A 21249-nucleotide genomic window follows, 5' to 3' on the forward strand; every position below is an offset into this window, starting at 1 on the left:
CTGCCAGACGGAGGCGTTCCCATGGGAACGCCTACCGTCTGAGTCCGGCCCCACTGACATCAGTAGTGATGTCAGTGGGAGTGATTTTGGCTCTGATAGAGCCAAAATCACTCCAGGGCTTGCGGCAGCGAGACCCTACCGCAGGGTCTCGTCGCAAGCCCGATGGTCGCTCGCTATAGCTGTGGGTGGTAACCCACAGCTATGCGAGCGTCCATGAGGCCGCTCCAGGAACAGGTAGGAGGTCAGAGCGTCCGGCTCTGAATCAGGCCCACTGTCCCTTCTGCATTCAAGCATGCCCTTGTCACACCATTATTAAAACACCAACCCTTGATCCTAACACTCTCTCCAACTACTGGCCCATCTCTCTCCTCGCTTTTGTCTACAACTGTCTTATCACCTTTCTTTCCTCCCACTCCCTGCTTGACCCAATTCAGCTTCCGCTCTCTCCACTCCACTGAAACTGCCCATACAAAAGTCAGCAATGACCTCCTTGCTGCCAAATCCAAGGGCCACTACTCTCTGCTGCTTTTGACACTGTGGACCACCCTCTCCTCATGCAAATCCTTCACTCCCTTGGTCTACGTGATACTGTCTTCTCCTGGCTATCCTCCTACCTCTGGCCCTGATTCAGACCCACTCGCGAGCGGCTGTCCACTCGCGAGTGGGTCGATGGTCTGCACTGCGCATGCGCACGACGGAGGGAGCTCCGTCGAGCGCATGCGCGAGACGCGACGAGCGAAGGACTTTCCGTCGCTCGTAGTGTCTGATCAAAGGGGGCGTGCTGTCGATGTTGATTGACAGCACGCCCCCTTTGGTAGGCGTGCCGGGGGCATGCCTGCCAGACGGAGGCGTTCCCAAGGGAATGCCTACCGTCAGAAGCCGGCCCCACTGACATCACTAGTGATGTCAGTGGGAGTGATTTTGGCTCTGATAGAGCCAAAATCACTCCGGGCCTTGCGGTTGAGAAACTCAACCACAGGCTTCTGCTCGCAGTGGCGATGGTCGCAATGGTCAAGACCATCGCGACCATCATCCTGCACGCTCGTATATGCTGTGGGTGGTGACCCACAGCTATACGAGCGTCCAGGAGGACGCTCCATATTTATGGAGGTGGGCCCTGATTCAGAGCGAGCGCTCTGGTCAGAGCGTCCGGCTCTGAATCAGGGCCTCTGTCTCCTCTTCCCCCCAGGTCCATTAACGATAGGTGTTCTCCAAGGTTCTGTTGTTGGAGCTTTCCTCTTCTCCATCTATACATCTTATTTAGGTAAACTCATCAGCTCTTTTGGCCTCTAAAATTATCTCTCTGCTGATGAAAGGTTTCCTTCACTGACATCTCCCCCTCTCTCCTCTCTCATATCTCCAAATGTCTCTCTGACTTTGCTACCTACTTCACTTCTAAAATTGACTCCCAATGTCCAGACATCATATCCCACCAGACCCTCAATACCCCACCCCCTCCTTTGCCAGGCTACCCCTCCCCATCCATCTTACCAACTCTGATTTATTTTTCCCCTGTATCTGGAGATTAAGCCATAGTCCTCATCCAGATTTCACTCGTATCTCCAACTATCTCTCTGCTATCTCTTCCTGGATGTCTATGATGATGATACTCAGATCTACCTTACCTCCCCTGACCTCTCCCCCACTCTCCTCACCCACATCTTCAACTGTCTCTCTGCTATCTCTTCCTGAATGTCCCAGCGCTTCTTAAACTTAACATGTCTAAGACTGAGCTGATCATCTTCCCACCCTCCCGCATAACCTCACTTCCTACAATTTCATTATCTATTATTTATGTACAGTATTAACAGTTTCATATATAGCGCAACATATTCCGTTGCGCCTTACAATTGGAAACATTAACAGAACAAAACTGGGTAATAACAGACAGATATATGGGTACGAAGGCCCTGTTCGCAAGTTTACAATTTAAAGCATAACTTTCTCCTCTAGCCCCCAAGTGCGCTGTCTTGGAGTTATCCTTGACTCCTCCCTCTCCTTCAAACCACACATTCAGTACCTCTCACAGCCCTGCTACTTCCATCTCAAAAATATTTTTAGGATCAAACCCTTTCTCACCCTGGAGGCAACTAAGACTCTCACCCACCGGTCATCTCCAGATTGCACTATTGTAACCTCCTCCTATCTGGCCTCCCTGACTCCCACCCCTCTCCACTCCAATCTGTCCTCAATGCTGCTGCACGGCTCATCTTCTCCAAATGTTCTACATTTGCCTCCCCTTCACCTTCAGAGCCCAATTCAAGGTTCTTACACTCACTTACAAAGCCCTCACCCAATCCTCTCCCATTTACATCTCGGATCTCATCTCACTTGACACTCCTGCTTGCCCACTTTGCTCAACAAATGCATGCCGCCTCTCTTGCCAACTGAGTACTTCCACTCCCGCCTCCAAGATTTTGCCAACGCTGCTCCCTATCTCTGGAACTCTCTCCCTCTCCCTATAAGACTCCCCACCTCTCTACAAATGGGCTCTAAAGACCCACTACTTCATCATAGCATTCCAGCTCTCATCCTAACACTCTGTCCCATGCTCATTGTCTACCTCCTCTATGTCACTCCTGTCTCTTTCCCCTTTAAAATGTAAGTGCTCACTAGCAGGGCCCTCTTCCCTCATGTGCTTCTCCTTCCCTCAATTATACGATTGTCTACTCCTAATTCCCCACAAGTGCACCTAACACTTGGTTGCTGACGCTCTGCTGCTTATCTGAGTCTTATGATCGCTATTGCAGAAATGTCTATAAACTATGTCCTTGTCTTGCATTGTTTTGTACTGTAAGTCGCTCACTTCTTGTTTGCTCATTTGTTTATGTACTTTGTAAGGCGCTGTGGAACCCTTGTGGCGTCATATAAATAAAGGGTAATAATAATCAAATATACAGTATACTCAATGGTTTACGTACATCTCCGATGGTGTGAGATCTGCATATGTGCAGATGCCGCACTGCGCATGTGCAGATCTCATTTTGTGAGATCACTCACAGTGCCCCCTAAGCCTCAGCATGCATCTTTGGACGCAGCAGTGGATCACAAAAGCCATCAGGAGGCTTCTATTTACACAAGACGCATCCTGCAGCATGAACGAATTTCAGCACAGCCGCAGAGTACAAAGACTCAGCGGCTTTAGCTACTGCATCCATCTCTGAATCAGACCCTTTGAGGCCACAATAGGTAGCCCATATGGGTAGTCTAGGGCAGTGGTTCTCAATTCCAGTCCTGAAGTACAGGTCATGTTTTGTTGATTTCTTTAATCATGTGCATTTGAGTTTTGCTGGGTCAGTAAAATCCCACCTGCTTCAACAGACAGAAATCCTCAAAACATGGGGCCTGATTCAGACCCACTCGCGAGCGGCTGTCCGCTCGCAAGTGGGTCGATGTTATGGACTGAGCATGCGCACGACGGAGGGAGCTCCGTCGTGCGCATGCGCCAGACGCAACGAGCGAAGGAAAGTCCTTCGCTCGTTGTGTCCGATGAAAGGGGGCGTGCTGTCAATGTTGATTGACAGCACGCCCCCTTTGGTGGGCGTGCCGGGGGCGTGCCTCCCTGACGGGGGCGTTCCCACGGGAACGCCTCCCGTCAGAAGCCGGCCCACTGACATCACTAGTGATGTCAGTGGGAGTGATTTTGGCTCTGATAGAGCCAAAATCACTCCGGAGCTTGCGGTTGAAAACCTCAACCTCAGGCTCCGGCTCACAAATTCGATGGTCGCGATGGTCTCGACCATCGCGACCATCACAATGCACGCTCGTATAGCCTGTGGGTGGTGACCCACAGCTATACGAGCGTCCAGGAGGACGCTCCATGAAAATGGAGCCCGGCCCTCATTCAGAGCGTGCGCTCTGCTCAGAGCGTACGGCTCTGAATGAGGGCCATGATCTGTTGAGAAAACCAGTTATAGGGTGCCCTTTTCAATTGTGTTATATAGGTATCTCCAAAATAAAGTGGTTAATAAAGTTAATGCTAAAGGCGATTACAAACAATGTGCATAGCTGTTTTTGCACTATTTAATGTGTAACACTTGACAATGTTTGTACCTAGCGACGGAATTACGCAATGTAAAGATACAACACGCGTGCCGTACGTACTACACGATCCAGTGTATGACGGTGCAATATATTGTCACATGCTGCATGTAGCAGAATGGTGTCGTTCATTGCATTGTTCCCTCTGCTGTGCAGAACAACAGATGGGGCAATGCAGTGAACAATGGATTGGACGTACACACTGAACAATCTGTATGATATATCTTTCCGATCCACAATGGAAAGATATATTGTACTACAATTTATTTGGGTCCTATCCGTTAACCTATCTATGAATTAGAGTCAGGGCCATAGTGAGCCGTTGCCATGCCCTCTCGAAAAAAAAAAACCTATTTGCCGCACATTGGGGAGGAGGTCTGTGAGTCCCTCATCCCAGCGCAGATCCGGGGGGGCGCAATCAGTTTGATCTCCCCCCCCACCCCACAGGCAGAGGAGACTGTTCGTCTGCCCGATGTGTTGAGCTAGAGAACTCAAATGGGCGGGCATTTAAATTACCCGCCCAGTTGAGCTGTCAATCACCGCCAGGTCCCACAGCATGTTTACGGGCGATTGGCGGGTCGCTCATACACACCAGCAGATGGTCAATATATCTTTCAGATATAACGGCCATCTGCTGCGCTGCACAGCAGATCAGATATGTCTGTGAACGGCGTCGTTCACAGACATATCTGCTGTACACACCTGGTGATTAACTATAGATATATCGCCAGTTTGAACGGGTGATATAATATATCTATCAGTGTGTACCTAGCTTTAGACTGGTTGTGTTATTAGAGTAATCAGGATTTTGTTTTGTTTTGTTAAGCCTTCTTCTCCAAGCATCTGGCAAGTAAAGGTTGTTTATGAAACAGAGTAATATACATACATTTAGTGCATTCAATTATGAGCATGTGTGACATTTGTCTGCCTCACGAATACTAAGGAACATATCCTCATTCCATTGTTTGGAACAGCCAATTAAAAATTAGTTTTGCATTGCAGTAAATCCACATTGTGGAAAGAGTAAATTTGCCTCTACAAAGTCCAGCCTATTGTCGTCAGCCTAGAACTACTATAATTTTCCCATCCCCCTTTTCATTGGTTTTAGCCCAACTCCCATATTAGAACAGGTTTGGTGGAATCATTCACATGAATGCACATGAATAGACCCTGACTATTTTTTGTACAGAGGCTGCAGGAAAATCAAAACAATAGGTCAAAATCCACTTACTGCATAGGGTTCCTCCAACAGTCTTTTATCAAAACAACAAAGATAAATTAAATGGTTGTCTTCACACATACTATAGGTGCTTATTTATTAAACTTGTGTCCCCGCCAGAAAATTATTTGGGAAATCATAGTTTCCACAATATTTTTAGTATCCTTGCAATTTACCAAGAGCTGAACACATCTTATATGGACAAAACATCATATTTCTTGGACATCTGTGCCGAAATGTCTGTGAAAAATGCAGCCAAACCTCCTAATGTGCCCAAGCCTAGCACCCTTATTATGCACATTAGGTCTCTAAAGGTCTAGTAATGTGGTGCCCTTTATGGAGTAAGGTGTCTGAAGGCCTTACTACATACACCTCCTGCTACATTTGCATATTTGCAAGGACAAAATTGCAAAGCTTCTTGCGTGCAGGATTGCAATTTTGTCCTCTGTTGAATCAGCCCCAAAGTACCTAAATATTTGTTACTCTTAATTTTTCAACCTTTTTTACAATTTTTTTAATATTTTGTTCTGATTTTTTTAAATCGTCTGGTATTAATGTATTACATTCTTGACCATTCTACTAGCTAATATAAAATAAAGAACTATTCTATTATTTAAATAGCTTACCTACTCTGTTAATTCTGTTTCATTTACTATTTTATATAACAACTTAGACCAATCATTGGGCTGGTCACATTACTTCCACCATATGACTGAAAAATACCAAGCATGGGGGCGGGGCCACAGCAGACATGGAGTAGCACAAAAGTTTGTGAGCTCTCCAGTGCGGTTCTCCTAAGCAGGGCCGGATTAAGGCTTGTGGGGGCCCCAGGGCAACAAAGTTGCGGGGGGCCCCTTCAAGCCACACAGAGTCGAGCCCAGCCATGCCTCCAGTAGCAGTCTGCCCCAGCAGTGCCCCCAGTAGCAGTCCCCCTTCAACAGTAATTCCCCCAGGAGTACCCCTAGTAGTAATCCCCCTCTATGCTGTGTTATCCAGTAGTGGTCCCACCAGTGTGCAGTCCCCCCAGTAGTACCCGCAGCAGTGCCGCTAGTAGTACCCCCTGCAGTGCCCCTAGTAGTTGTACCCCCCCAGCAGTGCCCCTTTTAGTACCCCCTGCAGTGCCCCTAGTAGTAGTATTACACCCACCAGACACACACAAAAAAACAACAACTTCCACTTACCTTAATCCCCGCTCTGTCGTCTGCTCCTCCGTCCGGCGTCCTCCCGGGCCGGCCCGCTCTGCATGATGGGAGATCTCCCATCAGCCACTGCGGGAGCCGGAAAACGGAGTCTCCAGCAGTGGGAGCAGCAGCTGATGAGAGTCTGACTGACTCTCATCGGCTGCTAAAACAAACACACAGCTGCCGGCGCCGGCGGCTGTGTGTTTGTGCTGTGTAGTGCGGACGGCAATATGTGCCGTCCACACTACCACCCTGCCCCAAGCTGATGCAGCCACACTGACTGTGCTGCTGCATGCAGCTGCAGAGCGCCCTCCTCTCGGGAACAGGTGCCGCCGGCACCTGTTCTCTGCAGGGTCACATCGACCCTGTGTGGGGGCCCTCTGTGTGTGGGGGCCCAGGGACGACCGCCCCTGTCACCCCCCCTTAATCCGGTCCTGCTCCTAAGCACTAAGCAGGGCGGTAAGTAGGCACCGATCAGTGCCATGGCACAGGGCACCACAGGGCTGGGGGCGCTGTTTGGGCCTATCAATTTTCCTGTGTATTATCATTCTCACTTGTAGCTTCCTCTTCTTTTATCCCCAGCATCTCCTGGCCTCCCCTATCTCTGCCCTGGCCATTCCCCGTGAGGCCAAGTGCCTTTTTCAGGTGCACCATCTTCTGTCCTTATTTAAAAAATGGGGGGGGGGGGGCGCCGATGCTCTTGTCGAAGCTGGATAATTGGCTGAGACAAGATCAGTTTAAAATGAGACCGCAATACACCATTTTGCGAATGGCCGCCTAAGCCATTACTATTACTATTAGCATCATGCGATTGCATCTGTGACCGTCGTCATAAGTTACGGCGATTCATCAAAAGCCCATTTCATGACTTTACGTAGTTTGGGTGCTCTGGATAAAGTGTGTATATTATTATAATTCCCCTAAAGGATATATTTCAGAAATGGCTGTACAGTATGTCAAAATTGGATTGCATTAGCTAAACAGAGCAAATGGCCACATGACAACTAGCTTGTGAAGACAAGCTTCATGGACATAACGTCTGCTCTCACTCCAGGTGGCCCTACTCGAGTACAGCAAGAGGGTCGTTTGTAGCACCTTACATTAGCAGGCTTCCTACAATAAAATACCTTCAAAGCCAAGGGGCCCATTTATTAATGATCGCATTTTGCAATGCGATCAGGGCATGCAGTATCGCCCCTGATCGCATTGCAAAATGCGATCCTATCTGCCGGATGTATTATCCGGGACATGCAGGGAGACGGGCTCCGAAAAGAGCCCGTCCCTGCGATGTCTCCGGAGGGCAGTCGGGGCTTCTGCGCATGCGCAGTCCCGCAGACTGCACATGAGCGGCGCCCATTGCCGGTGGAGGGATCTGGCAGATCCCTCCGCCGGCTGATATGCGGTAAGTGCCCATAGGAAACAGCGGCTAACGCTATCTTTAGATAGCGTTAGCTGCTGGGGCCAATATCGGGAATGCTTCGCATTCCTGATATTGATACATTTGGCAGCATCGCATCCCCCATAGAAGCCTATGGGAGAGGCGGCTGCCGGCGGCAATGGAGGGATCGAAGCAGGTATCGGAGATACCTGCTGCGGTCCCTCCTTCATACATTCGGGGGATACTAAGTATTTGAGGTAAACCCCCGAAAACAGGTGTTTTCGGGGAATTTACCTCAAATGCACTTTGATAAATGGGCCCCCAGGAGTGTTATCTGAGGTTTGGGTCTTGTAGCTGTGCTAATTTGCATCCACACAGGCCCTGGGAGAACAAAGACCAGTATTTTGGAGCCTGAAAAGGGTGGGGGCTGCTGGGGCATGAGCGAGTCATGGAACTATAAGGCTCAGCATTCCACACTGCTAGGTGTTCACTTAGTTTAAGTGAGATTTAAGTGCACCATTTCTCATATACACATTAATACGCACAATAGCGCTGTTAACTAGTCGCATATTAGCGAATGCATAAGATCCTGTATGAAAACGCTGTTTATTAGCTTCATGCGCACGCATCTGCCCCAAGTTAACTAGCGTCTTTACATCACACCCCGCATACTTACACATTACATATTCACATTAAAGGTTTAATAAGCTTTAAAGTATAAGATTTAAGTTTGTTCATTTAGCATAAATGCTGTGAAATAAAGATTATTTGGTAACTAAGGTTTTATACATAAGTAAGCCGTGATTGGTATTGTACTGATGCGTACTCTTTCAACAGTATTCCGGTACCATCGGTGTGGAGATCGCATCATGCATTCTCAACTTATGGACCGCAGAGACTTCAAGCAACAAAATGTACATTATATGAACAACTGTTAGGATGTTGCATGAGGCAGGAAACCAGAGACCCCCAGTTGTTAGAGGCTGGGTTGTGTCTATTTGAATCAACCTGTTAAATGCCTTGTAACATATGCCCTCTCCTTTAGGACCAATGGTATTAGCAACAAACTTCTCTATTGTGTTGTTTATTTCTGGGGGGTATAAATATGTGTGATCTGACCCAGGGTTCCTAGTCTTTGTGCTGAATGCTGATTGACGAGGGATTTCTTGCTGATGCCTAACATCTGGACCAGAGAGCGCTGCGTATGTATAATTGTACTTGGGTCTGTATAATCTCTTTGCGCTAAGATTATATGAGGATCATAGCGTGTAACTGCTGTACTTTTACTTGATTAATACTTTGTGCTTTGGAACCACAGATTCTAGGTCTGGAGTCTTTATTTACTGTATGACTGCATACGCAAATTAGCGTCATCCTTAGAGGTTTATAGGTAGGATATTAGAAGGTATAGGCAGGGGTATATAGAGGTTCACAGGCAGAATCCTTACTCTCTCTGGCACAGGGCACCAAAAAGTGTAGTTATGGCTCTGCTCCTAAGAGATATCCTTTCTGCTTCCCCAGGGCAAGCGTGATACTTGCCCATTGCCTGAAGGTTCAGTGACTGCGGGGACACACATACAGTGTCATGATTGGTGTCTGCGAGTTACCTGTCTCAGGTGGTGATCGGGTTTCAACGGAGGCCGGCATGACTGGAATCACAGAGAATGTAAATAGCTCTATTTACAAGACTTGGGTAGCAGTGAAAACTGCCTTTGATGATAAATGACAGGAACTGGAGGGACCGGACTGGGACTGGCAGGAAGACTTGTTGAATTGCACTGATGAACTGAGAACTTGACTCTGCCCTGGAACAACGTGGACTGAACTGATGAGCTTGGAACTTGATTCTGGATCGGAGCAACGTGGACTGAACTGATGAGCTTGGAACTTGACTCTGGACTGGAACAACGTGGACTGAACTGATGAGCTTGGAACTTGACTCAGGACTGGAATGTAACAATAGCTGAAGGGAAGTCAGGTAATGCTGAGACGAAGCTAAACAGGGTAATCTGGAATTACTATGACAAAGGCTAGAACTCAGGTGCAGGCTGGATTGGATAATAGGGAATAACAGGTTTCAGGAAGGAATGGGTAGGTTTGGGGGATTTGCAGGCTGGACAGGATAATTGGAAATAACAGGTTTCAGGAAGGATTGGGTAGGTTTGGGAATTTTAGGTTCAGGGAGGGGAGTAGGTAGGTAAAAGGGGCAGGAGTTGATCCACAGCAGGAAGCAAGGCAGGGTGACACGATGCAGGTTTACAGAGTGCCAGGGACCAACCAGGAGTAGGACTAACAGCAGAGCACAGGCCAGGTATGCTGTAACAGGACGTCTGGATGCCAGGTATTACTGTAGGAGCTTTTCGGGATGCACCAGAGGTTGCTGTCAGCAGGCTTACTGGATTGTCAGGTTTGGCTGTAACAGGTTTTCTGGAAGCACCGGGGGTTGCTGCCAGCAGATTTACTGGATTGCCAGGTACAGCTGAAACAGGTTTTCTGGATAGGGCCAGGGATTGCTCTAGCAGGTTTCAGGGACAGACTTGAATGCATGAACCATACACCACGGGAAGACGAGATGTTCAGGCCCAGAATGCTATCAGGAGAGGATATATATACCATGGGTCTGGCAGCAATTGGTGGATACGGACAGGTGGTCTGGTAGTAGCATTCTGAGTGGTGGAAGGCACAACATGCAGAGGGAGTATTCATCTCTGCAGCTCTGAGAATCAGAACCACACCTGCGATTCCAATCAGGGCTAGCAGTGCTCACAGACAGAGGAGAGGCCAGGTGCAATAATCAGAGCAAATCCTCCAGGCAAACCACACACACAGATCCATGGGGCAGCTGACAGGGGTAAGTCTCAAGGCAAAAAGGTGACAACTAGACAGGGTTGTGACATACAGTATCAGTGGTGTTGGACTTTCGGGTGGCTTCCTGTGAAGTGTTCTCTTTGGTGTGTCTGTAACACACCACATGGGATGCCATCTGGCTTTGGAGCTCAACGGGATGCAGCTACAGATCAGAACACCAGCAACCTGCTCCTGCCCTGCGCTCTGCCTACTTGCCTTCCGGGGGTCATTTGACCAGGATCTGCTGCTTGCTCTGACGGGTTCCTGTCCAGTCCACAAGTCATCTCTGCTTCCCAGTGCACCACGCTGATGGTCGCCACTTTTGCTGCCAGGGATTAGATTGACACAGATGCCAGAACTTTTAAAGTGGTCACTACTGTCGCCCCAAGTGCCTCTCATCATGGGAAAAATTCACCATGTCACTGTGGCAGTAAAATTAGAGCAATACACCCACTCTTCCACCCCACAACCTCCATCAGTTGATGATCAGGAGGGCAGATCCGCCCCTGGCATCCCCACCTGCCACAGGTACTTCAGTATCATCAGAATCCTCTGACATTACCCTACCAGGAGTGCTAAATGCTGTTGCAGCCAGCAAAAAATAGCTCACGGATAAAATTGGTGAAGTACAGTCTGACTTGTCTATTATTAACCATGATTTGCAACATGTCCATGAACGGGTAGGAGAGGTGGAAATGTCTACATTAGAAGATACTGTATCCCCACTGAAAGTGAGAGTGGAGACTCTCAGATGCCTGCTGTACATCAGAAATTGTCAGATATGGAGGGGCGTCTTAGGTAAAATAATATTAGATTTGTGGGGCTGCCGTAGAAAGAGGAGGGTCCACTTTGTGAGGAAATTTTGGATAAGTGCCTCTGGATAAGTATAGCAAAGAGGCCTTTACTTCCCACTTTGCAGTGGAACGGGCATCGTATACCAAACAGAGCGCTGCCCCCTGGGGCCTCCCCATGGGGATCCGGTCTAAAGATCTACAGTAAAAAGGTAGACAATGTCTAGATAGACAACAGATGTTAGACAGTCAATAGGTCGACAGGGACAAAAGGTCGACACACTAAAGGTCAACATGTAAGAAGGTCAACAGGTACAAATGGTCGACAGGGCCAAAAGGTCGACATGAAAAAAAAGGTAGACACAAAAATGGTCGATACATTTTTTTTTAGGGATAGGTTTAGGCACTTACCAGGGGGTTAGGGTTAGGCACCTACCCCAGTGGTCAGGGTCAAAGCACCTACCCTTACGGTTAGGGTTAGGCACCAAGAGGAGGGTTAGGGTGAAGATTAGGGTTAGAAAAACAAAACAAAACATGTCGACCATTTTTTGTCTACCTTTTTCATGTTGACCTTTTGACCCTGTCGACCTTCTTACATGTGGACCTTTAGATTGTCAACCGTTTGTCCCTGTCAACCTACTGACTGTCTAACATCAACCCCCCGCTAGAAAAAGTTCGGTACTGGTTCTGGACGATACGGTGGAACCCTACTAATTTATTTCCCCTGTATTTCCAGAACTAGGACCGAATCAGAGCCCAGTGCTGGTTGCGCAGAATAAGGGGGACCCCTTACGTCATTTGTCCCTCGTATCTTGGCAACCAGGGCTGGATCTGACTAGCCCGGTGCTGGTTGTGCTTAAGTACGGGGGACCCCTACATCGTCCCCTGTATTTAAGCACACCCAGCACTTGGTCACTTATTTTTTTACCGCGTCAGCAAAGACGGGTCTCACTGACCAGTCCGAGGTCTGTGTCAATCACACAGATGCATGTAGCACGGATCTCCCGGGTCCGTGCTACATGCAAATGGGCACCATCACGCTGATTGGCTTCCTGTCTGCCACTGCAGTGCCACTCCTAGATGGGCCACGTATTTGTGCCGCCCACTTGTGTCGCTTAGCATAGCCATCCAGCTACTTCGGTGCAACCTTTTGGCCTAAAAACAATATTGTGAGGTGTTCAGACTGGAAATGAATGTTATTGAGTTTATTAATTGCGTAGTAACAAAAAATGGCCCATTTTATGTGATTTTAGCTGTTTATTTTATTTTTTAAGAAAAAAATCCAGATCCTAAACCAAAACACGGAGGTGAGGTTTTGGCAAAACCAATCCAGATCCAAAACCAGGGGAGATCCAGATCCAAAACCAAAACACGGGGGTCGGCGCACATCTCTAATTAAAACCCTTCCCAAACTCCTGTAAAATAACCTATGTTATTAATGTGAATTGACTGCCAAGGACCATCAGCTACAGGAACTCCCTGCAAAACAGGTTTACCTTTATCTTTGAGTTTGTTTTGTAAACAAATCAAACAAGTTTTCTATCTCGTGACACAGGGCTGGGACCCATACTTTTGATATAAGTGTCTTAAACAGTCCATCCAGACCGACATGAGCACAAATGGAGTTATTATACTTTGCCATTAGCTTTTGCAATAACAGCAGGAATGCTGTTTTAGATGGATTATTTTTGCATTTGATTATAAAAGAAACATGTCTCATAGATACATCTATTAACCCTTCCTAGATTAACATATGCCATTTTGTATCAGATTATCATATGCCATATTGTATCAGATTAATATTTACCATTTTGTATCAGATTAACACATGCCATTTTGTATCAAATGAACGTATACCATTTTGTATCAGATTAATATACTATATGCCATTTTGTATCAGATTAACATATGCCATTTTGTATCAGATTAACATATGTAATTTTGTATCAGATTAATATATGCCATTTTGTATCAGATTAACAGTTGCCATTTTGTATCAGATTAATATATACCATTTTGTATCAGATTAATATATACCATTTTGAATCAGATTAAGATATGCCATTTTGTATCAGTGCCTGAGCTGAATCCACTAACGGATTAGTGTAAAGATGGGTATACACTACACAACGTGTTACCCAGCGATGCGACCCACGACCACCCTGCCGACATATCGGCGATCACACTGGGCGATCCAGTGCCCGACCGCCCAATATGCCGGCCCCCGCTGCATATCGCTGCCTGGGATCGACAGCCGCATCGCCTGATTTGACTGCATGTACAAAAGATCAGGCGATGCGGCTGATGACCCCACGGGAGCGTGCTACACGATTTAGTGCATACACACTGATCGATTTTAACAATTTGTTGTTCCGTTGCATCGGAATCGTCTAAATTGTTAATAAAATCGTCTACTATGTAGGGGCCTTAAACTTCCACAGATTTATGCTGAGATCGCATTGAAGCTACAACCAGATCAGGATATGTCTCCTGTACTCTGGGTACAGCCTCTTTCTTAGCCCTATCCACATAGACATTGTCCGTAACATCAGGATGGCTGTTCAGTTTTTGATATGTATTTCTTTTAAGAATGGACCATTGTCCAGGTCTTCTGTCACCTCTGGTAAGCATGGTGCTCAAAATATTAGCATTTTACAGGAGCCAATTGTGAGAATCAACCACCCCCCTTTGTTCCATACATTCAAATGTAAAGTTAGGAAAGAAATAGGGTAAGCACTATCACTGATGATATTTAGTGGTCTATCCTGTAATTCAATAATATTGCTTCAAATTCTGGTCTTCGCAAATTCTAACTAACATTGACCACAATGTAAAAAAAAAACAAAAAAACAAAAAACAAATTAGTCCTTAAATTTCAATGCCAATTAGCTGTCATATTAGTTTCAAAATAATCCCAGAAAATGCAGCTAAACCCTTTTTAGAGGGTGATGGTCATTGTGTCTACCCCGTTTCCAGCAGTCTGAGCCAAAACTGAGGAGAGGTGACTGAGATTCAAGCTTGTGCAGAACATTTAGTGTGGGAATTGTTAATATATGTAATATATTCCATCTTGTGGACAACCTAGATACACTCAGTTATGGTGGAGAGTCAGGACGGATTCTGTTACCTACTTGGAGCTATCTTGCATTTTGAAGCATTCATTATATGCCAAATTACAATTGTATATGCCTGAGTACACCAGGAATGCTATAACAATTTAGGCATGCAAACCTTATAAATAAGAAAATGAAACTTGCTCTACATTGGAGAAAACCTCAATGGAGTTGACCATAAACTACAGATGAGCGTTTCGGTTTTGGCTCTGCTCAGCCTGCCAAGTTTGGATCTCAGAAAGAGGCAAAACATCATTGCCTTGAGATCAGAACTTGGCGGGAAGATCCGAGCTGAAACTGAACCACTACTATCAACATTTTTCAGGTAAAGATATTTATAATGGCTTAAGTATGGAATAGGAGATCTCTTCTGAATATATGTACCAATGATTGCGCTTGTTTTGCGGTCCATACCGTGGCGCAATCGCAGGCAATCATGACGTCACTGCAATTATCATTGCTGAAATGTATTATGATGATGTTGCTGGGACAGCGCCGCCCATAATCTTGCTGTCCAAGCAAAGTCTTTAGTTCCGGGTTTTGGGCCAGGAAGGGTAATGTGCATGTGCAGCCCCAATTTGCTTAATGGTGTTTATGGATAAAGCTGGGGGTGGCAATGCTTTCTTGGCCAGCCATTGTTTATCATTTATTTACTCAATAAAACCTCTAATGTGACCACGGGCTGGCTGGCAACTTTCAGCCTGGGGGGCAAACCAGAGCAAGTGGCCCAGCTTTTCTACCGGCGAGTGCAATTTTAATAATGGCCATAACAATAATGTTGGGGGTGTGTACCACAGTAAACTACTACATGCCTGATTTTTTTAACCTATATGGTACACATAATAATTATCTTTTTTTTACTTCAATGACCTTGAATTTATTACACTACAAGGCGCTTGTTTTTCACCTTCTGTCAAAAGACAATGATAAATATATATATTATAGGCTTGAAGTTTGCCGGTATGAAATGGTATGTCATGCTGTCACTTCACTTCGGCACCCGTCCGGCACTAGGACTGTCCCAGTGCCGGTCAACAAGCGGTTGCTCTCTGCTTATTTAAATTAAATTTATCTCCGGCCGCAAATTAATCATGGCTCGTGGAGCGGCAGCCAATCAGGGGAGGCCAGCGCTGGGACTATCACTGTCTCAGCACTGGTCACCAAGCAGCTGCATGTTTAAATTTGGCTCCAGCCACGAGCCAATCAAGGTTAACGGACCGGCAGCCAATCAGGAGCGGCCACGTGGCCGCCCCTAATTGGCTGCCAGTCCGCGAGCTGTCATTTGCTCACAGCCGGCGCTGAATTCAAAATGCCAGTGCCACCAAGGCGAAAGATTGCGGAAGGGCCCAGGGAAGGGAGCGCCGCGACCGCGGTCACCAGAGCAGAGCAGGGTGAGGTGGGCAGTGTGCTGTGGTGTGAAGTATGCTATGAGCTATGGTGTGTGGTGTGCTGTGACTGTGAGGGAATGCTGTATTTAAGAGGAAGTGGGGGTATGGAAATATCAGGGGGCTCAGGATTTGAGCCTGCCTAAGTAAAGCCCCCCTGATATTTCCATACACCCACACCAAAATGTCTACTCCGACCACACACACACTATATATACATATATATATATATATATATATATATAAAATCTGTTAATATATAGAACAAAGGGGGCGCTCCATAGTGCATAAAAGTTTTAGTCATAAAAACATTGACAGACAATCTTGTCTGCAGACATGTAACATTCGTACCGTGTATCACACTGAGTGGGCTGTGTACCACTTGGTTTAATGTAAGTATACCCGGCAAACACCGTCAGCCGCTCCTCATTCTACGGGCATAAGCCACGTACCGCTCGCTCGGAAGCTGCAGCCATATATATATATACACACACACACAATCACACTTAGTCAGCACACACACACACAGTCACACTTAGTCAGCACACACACATACAGTCACACTAAAGCTGGCCACACACTAGACCAACTTACATCCAACCAGCCAACTAGTTGATTGGTTGGAATGAAAATCTGGTAAGGTATGAAAGCAAATGACAATCAGTCATTTGCTCCCGAATGCCGGAAAATGGACAAAAACTGTTGTTTGAACAAATTGTTTAGATCAAACATTTAACAAACTTGTCTGAATGTCCATTTTCATCTGTTTTGTGGCATTTAGGAGCAAATTGCTGATCATCATTTCCTTCCATTCCTTACCAGATTTTCATTCCAACCAATCAATAAGTTGGCTGGTTGGATGTAAGTTGGTCTAGTGTGTGGCCAGCTTTAGACAGCACATACACAGTCACACTTAGTCAGCACACACACATACAGTCACACTTAGTCAGCACACACACAGTCACACTTAGCACACACACATACAGTCACACTTAGTCAGCACACACACATACACAGTCACACTTAGACAGCACACACACAGTCACACTTAGTCAGCACACACATATTTTAAATAACAAAACGTTTATATGGTGTAGAAGACAGGAAGCAGCCACTCCTCATCTCTGCCCTCTCTCCTCCATGGGTATGATAAAAAATTTATTTTATCATTCAGCTCCTCTTCGGCTCTTCCCACCACCGATAGGCCACGCCCCCTTTTTCATTCTCCAGCCACTTGGAATTGTGGGTAGGGAAACCTGGCTCCCCATTGGTCGACAGCGGCCATCTTTTTGTAGCCTGATATGGGGGCAGCCATTTTATTTTAGTCTCTGTTACCTGAATCAGATCTCTCTGGGCAGCAGCACGGGAGCCAGAGCATCGCATCCTGTGCTGTCTGCCAGTGCCTGCCGGCCCTGAAATACTAGAATTGTACCGGCCCTGGAGGCAGATGGCACCCTGCCCCCCGGCCCAGCCCGCCACTGAATGTGACCTTAGAATGCTGTGTCTTATTTTGTGTTAGTGAGGGGTAAGAGGATCATATTACAGTATGGTTGTGTACTGTAACATTCTCAAACCCATCAACCAATAGGCATTTGTAGTAAATGTGGTACTAATGCATTGCATTTAGGGCCTGATTCAGAGCCGCTCGCTAGATGCGATCGCTCGCACGATGTGTATGCAAATTGTGTCGGCAGTACTACCGCACAACAATGCATTAGCACGCCCAGTATTTCTTAGAGAGCGATCACGTAGTGTATGCAGACACCCACCGGCTTGTCTTAAGATGCCCACTTGTGGACGTCATGTCCTGGAAGTGTATGCAGCCATCGGTACATCGGGTAGCATCGGATGCAATTGCAGCGCTTGAGGTTAACCATACCCTGCCGCAAGCACTGCGAGCACTTCAGTGTAAAACAAGCCAGGTGACGTGTACTATGATGCGGTCTTATAATTATGCACACCTCTAAAACGCTGTTGAGATGCTCAGGCACGCCTCTGCGTTTGTACCTCCACTCCCCCTTTTTTAATGGCCAGCCCCTGTTACCACCTACAAATCGCTTCCTCTGTCACTCACTCTGCTGGGCTGTCTATGCGTAGCGAGCTAATGCATTGTGAACTTTCGCTAAGGTATACGCCTGCGCACAAAGCATACACACTGCATACCATCAGCAGCAGCGAGAGTATGCATCTTAGCGAGCGGGTCTGAATGAGCTCCTTAGTTTTGTATCTAAAGTGGGGAGTTTTCCTAAAGAAGAAAACACATTAATTAAGCATACACCTGATGGAATTTAGATAATGCTATGAGTACAGGTAAAGCTCTGATTTCTGTCAGTTTCAGATGCATATACTGCATTGGCTATATACTGTGTTTGGTACTTATCAGTTTTGTACAGTGGTTGTATTCAGATTGTGTCTTTTAATTTGTAATTTACCATGTATTTTTATTACTATTACCCAACTTTCCACACCTTATTTCAGTCATTTGCAAACTTTAAGCATAATATGCCATGTTATTGCTCATTTTATTGCTTTAACATAGCATTATTAAGAAAATTATATTTTCTACAATACATATAATGAAGGTGGATACACTGGATAACTCCAACAAATGTTACCATGCTGATATAGTGATATGGTAAGCATTTATTAAATACGCATAAAGGTGCTAAGATACATTGAATTTATGTAAGGGATAGATTAAGATAGTGACACATTGCACCCTTTAATATAATATAAACAACATATAATATAATACAAGTTATATATTGCACCCCAGAACCTCCATCCTCAGAGCAATGCTCCCCTTCCATTTCTCAGGATGCAGTTTTAAAAACCGTGTAATAATTGGAATCTCTAGGGTAACCCATAAAGAGGTGTCGGAATCCTTATTCGCTTGAAATATCTAAAAAAAAAAAAAAAAAGAGAGACTATACTTATATCTTATAAATGAAACATGTTCCGTTTGGTACAGTACTGGAATGATTATGGTTATATTTTATAAATGTTATTACGTAAAAATTTACTTACTTTAACATGAATACTGACATTAGATATTATTAAGCTAAAATGTAATCATCTAGTTCTATTTTTTTTAGTTACCCTTATGCTGTGTAGTCACCAGGGGCGTAACTAGGTATTTGAGGGCCCCATAGCAAAAGTTTGTAAGGGCCCCTATGTACCACCCAATGGAGAAAAATTTATATAACACATGTAACTTTGACAAGGAAGATACCCCAGCTCTGTGCCCAATAGCAGCTGCACCCCTTGCACCTATGGTAGTTAGGCCTATGGTAGTCACCACACATGAAATGTTATTGCATGTACAAGGTGGGATAGGGCTAGGGCATTGATAGAATAATATTAGGAGGAGAGGGGATCAAACTAATTGTATATGTTAATGTGACCTTCATTCTTGGTGACAGTCATGCAGTTTTGCTTATGTGTAAACTGCGTTAATGTTCTACAGAATTAGATTAGCTGGGGAGGATAAGACAAGAAAATAATTTTTCTTTTTAGAATTTGTTTTTATTATGGCATTTACATATCTCCCCTACACAAGTACACTATTGGATCTAGCTATGGACTTCAGTGCAGTTAACATGTAAGATATGTTTAAGTATAAGGGCAGGAACGACGAGTCCATTCATTCCTACACCACTGTTTTTATACCTTGTCTCAGGGTAATTGCCCATCCCATTGAGGTAGAAAGGCAATGTGCAGTTGGAAAGTGTTTAAATATATTTTGTCTTGTACAAATGATATGTAATTTTACCATGTGTATAAAACAGGCGCATTGTTGAGAACATCCTGCATTTTATATAGAATGGCCCATTCCGCTCCTGTCCAGCAAGCTTTGCCCATTACATATTTTCATTCTAGGTAGTCTTTGGCTCAATATTAAGAGGCACCACTATGTAAAAATGTGTCTCCTCAGTCCTCTTCATAAATTATATGTTATTGCAGCTCTTTCTGTTTCTATCATATTCTACTTGGGCTGTAACTTGCTTCATTTCTCCTGATATAGGTATTACTGAGAACAGCTGGATGCTGCTGAGTATGAACTTGGTAACCAATGTCAGTGGCGCATTCATAGATTTATCTAAATTATGTTTGAAACCGTTGAGTTTTCCCAGCTGATCATGAGGCTGGTTTGGCAAACGGTTACTGTGCCCACAATAGTGTCTGTGTCTGGCAGGGGATTAAAGTTAAAATCCTCTATTTATTAGGAACAGATGTAGAGTTGGACCTATACGGTTCTTGCAGAAAATGTGCATTTCTGTACCATGCATGCGCACGGGTGGCAGCAGGTCTGGAAGTCTTGCCCTCTCTTGCAGGTGATCAGGGCCGGTTCTCCCGTTACGCATGGTACGCAGCTGCGTAAGGCGCCACATAGTGGAGGGCGCCTCAGCCGGTAACATTTTAGTGTCCCAGGGCCGCCCGCAGCCGTGCTCTGTATATACATAGCAGCGCAGGCTGTGGAAGGCCGTCGGCTGGGGCTGGTCCTCCTCCGCTCTCTGCTCCATCGGACTTCCTACCTCGTGCCCTGCCTCCTGTTCTCCGTTCTCTCGCAGCGGGCCCCAGGCCGTTCATTGCAGCTGCAGTCAGTGTAACAGTGCAGTGCAGTTCGAAGAAGGCTAACAGGGAGGCGGAGTCGGGACAGGGGGCGGGGCTACACGGCAGTCAGTGCCAGGCCAGCAGCAGCATGGATGAGAGTGGATGGAGGAGACAGAGTACATAAACAGTGAGTATACTGTATCCTGTCTGACAGTAAGGTGATAGAGAGGGGGGGATCCTGCGACTGTGTATGTATCTGTGTGTATAAGTGTGTAAGTATGAGTCTCTGTAACTGTATCTGTGTGTATGTAATGTATGTGTCTCTGTAACTGTATGCATGTATGTGTGTGTATGTATGTGTCTCTGTAACTGTATGTATGTGTGTTTGACAGTGTATGTATGTCTGGGTATGTGTTTATATTTAAGTGTGTTTATGCATGTTTGTGTGTGACTGTGTGTATGTCTGTATAAGTGTGTGTATGTATGTCTGTGACTGAGGGTATGTGTGTCTGACTATATTTATCAGTGTGTGTGTGTGTATGTATGTGTGTAACTATATGTATGTGTGTGTATGTGATTATATGTGGACTGTGTGTGTGTATTCATTTGTGACTGTAGGTGTGTATTAGTATGTAACTGTATGTATGTGTGTATTAGTGTGTGACAGTGAATAAATGTGTATATGCATGTGTGTAACTGTATGTGCGTATGTGACTGTGTGTGTGTATGCATTTGTGACT

The 21249-nt window shown here is 45.7% G+C and overlaps 1 protein-coding gene across 4 annotated transcripts in view; it reads right to left on the bottom strand.

Moving 5' to 3' along the window:
• Window positions 1-18542: 18542 nt before the first annotated feature.
• Window positions 18543-21249, bottom strand: part of LOC148542789 (coagulation factor VIII-like) — a 306775-nt gene continuing 304068 nt past the window's right edge. For all 4 annotated transcript variants that reach the window (XM_088467390.1, XM_088467391.1, XM_088467389.1 and 1 more), the window contains one exon: window positions 18543-18857. In XM_088467390.1, coding sequence (XP_088323516.1) covers window positions 18714-18857 — 144 coding nt within the window. In that variant the 3' untranslated portion in view covers window positions 18543-18713. The remainder of the gene's footprint in view (window positions 18858-21249) is intronic.

This window comes from Taudactylus pleione, unplaced genomic scaffold (genome assembly GCF_031769625.1).
Source record: "Taudactylus pleione unplaced genomic scaffold, aTauple2 ptg000009l, whole genome shotgun sequence".
Classification (NCBI taxonomy): domain Eukaryota; kingdom Metazoa; phylum Chordata; class Amphibia; order Anura; family Myobatrachidae; genus Taudactylus; species Taudactylus pleione.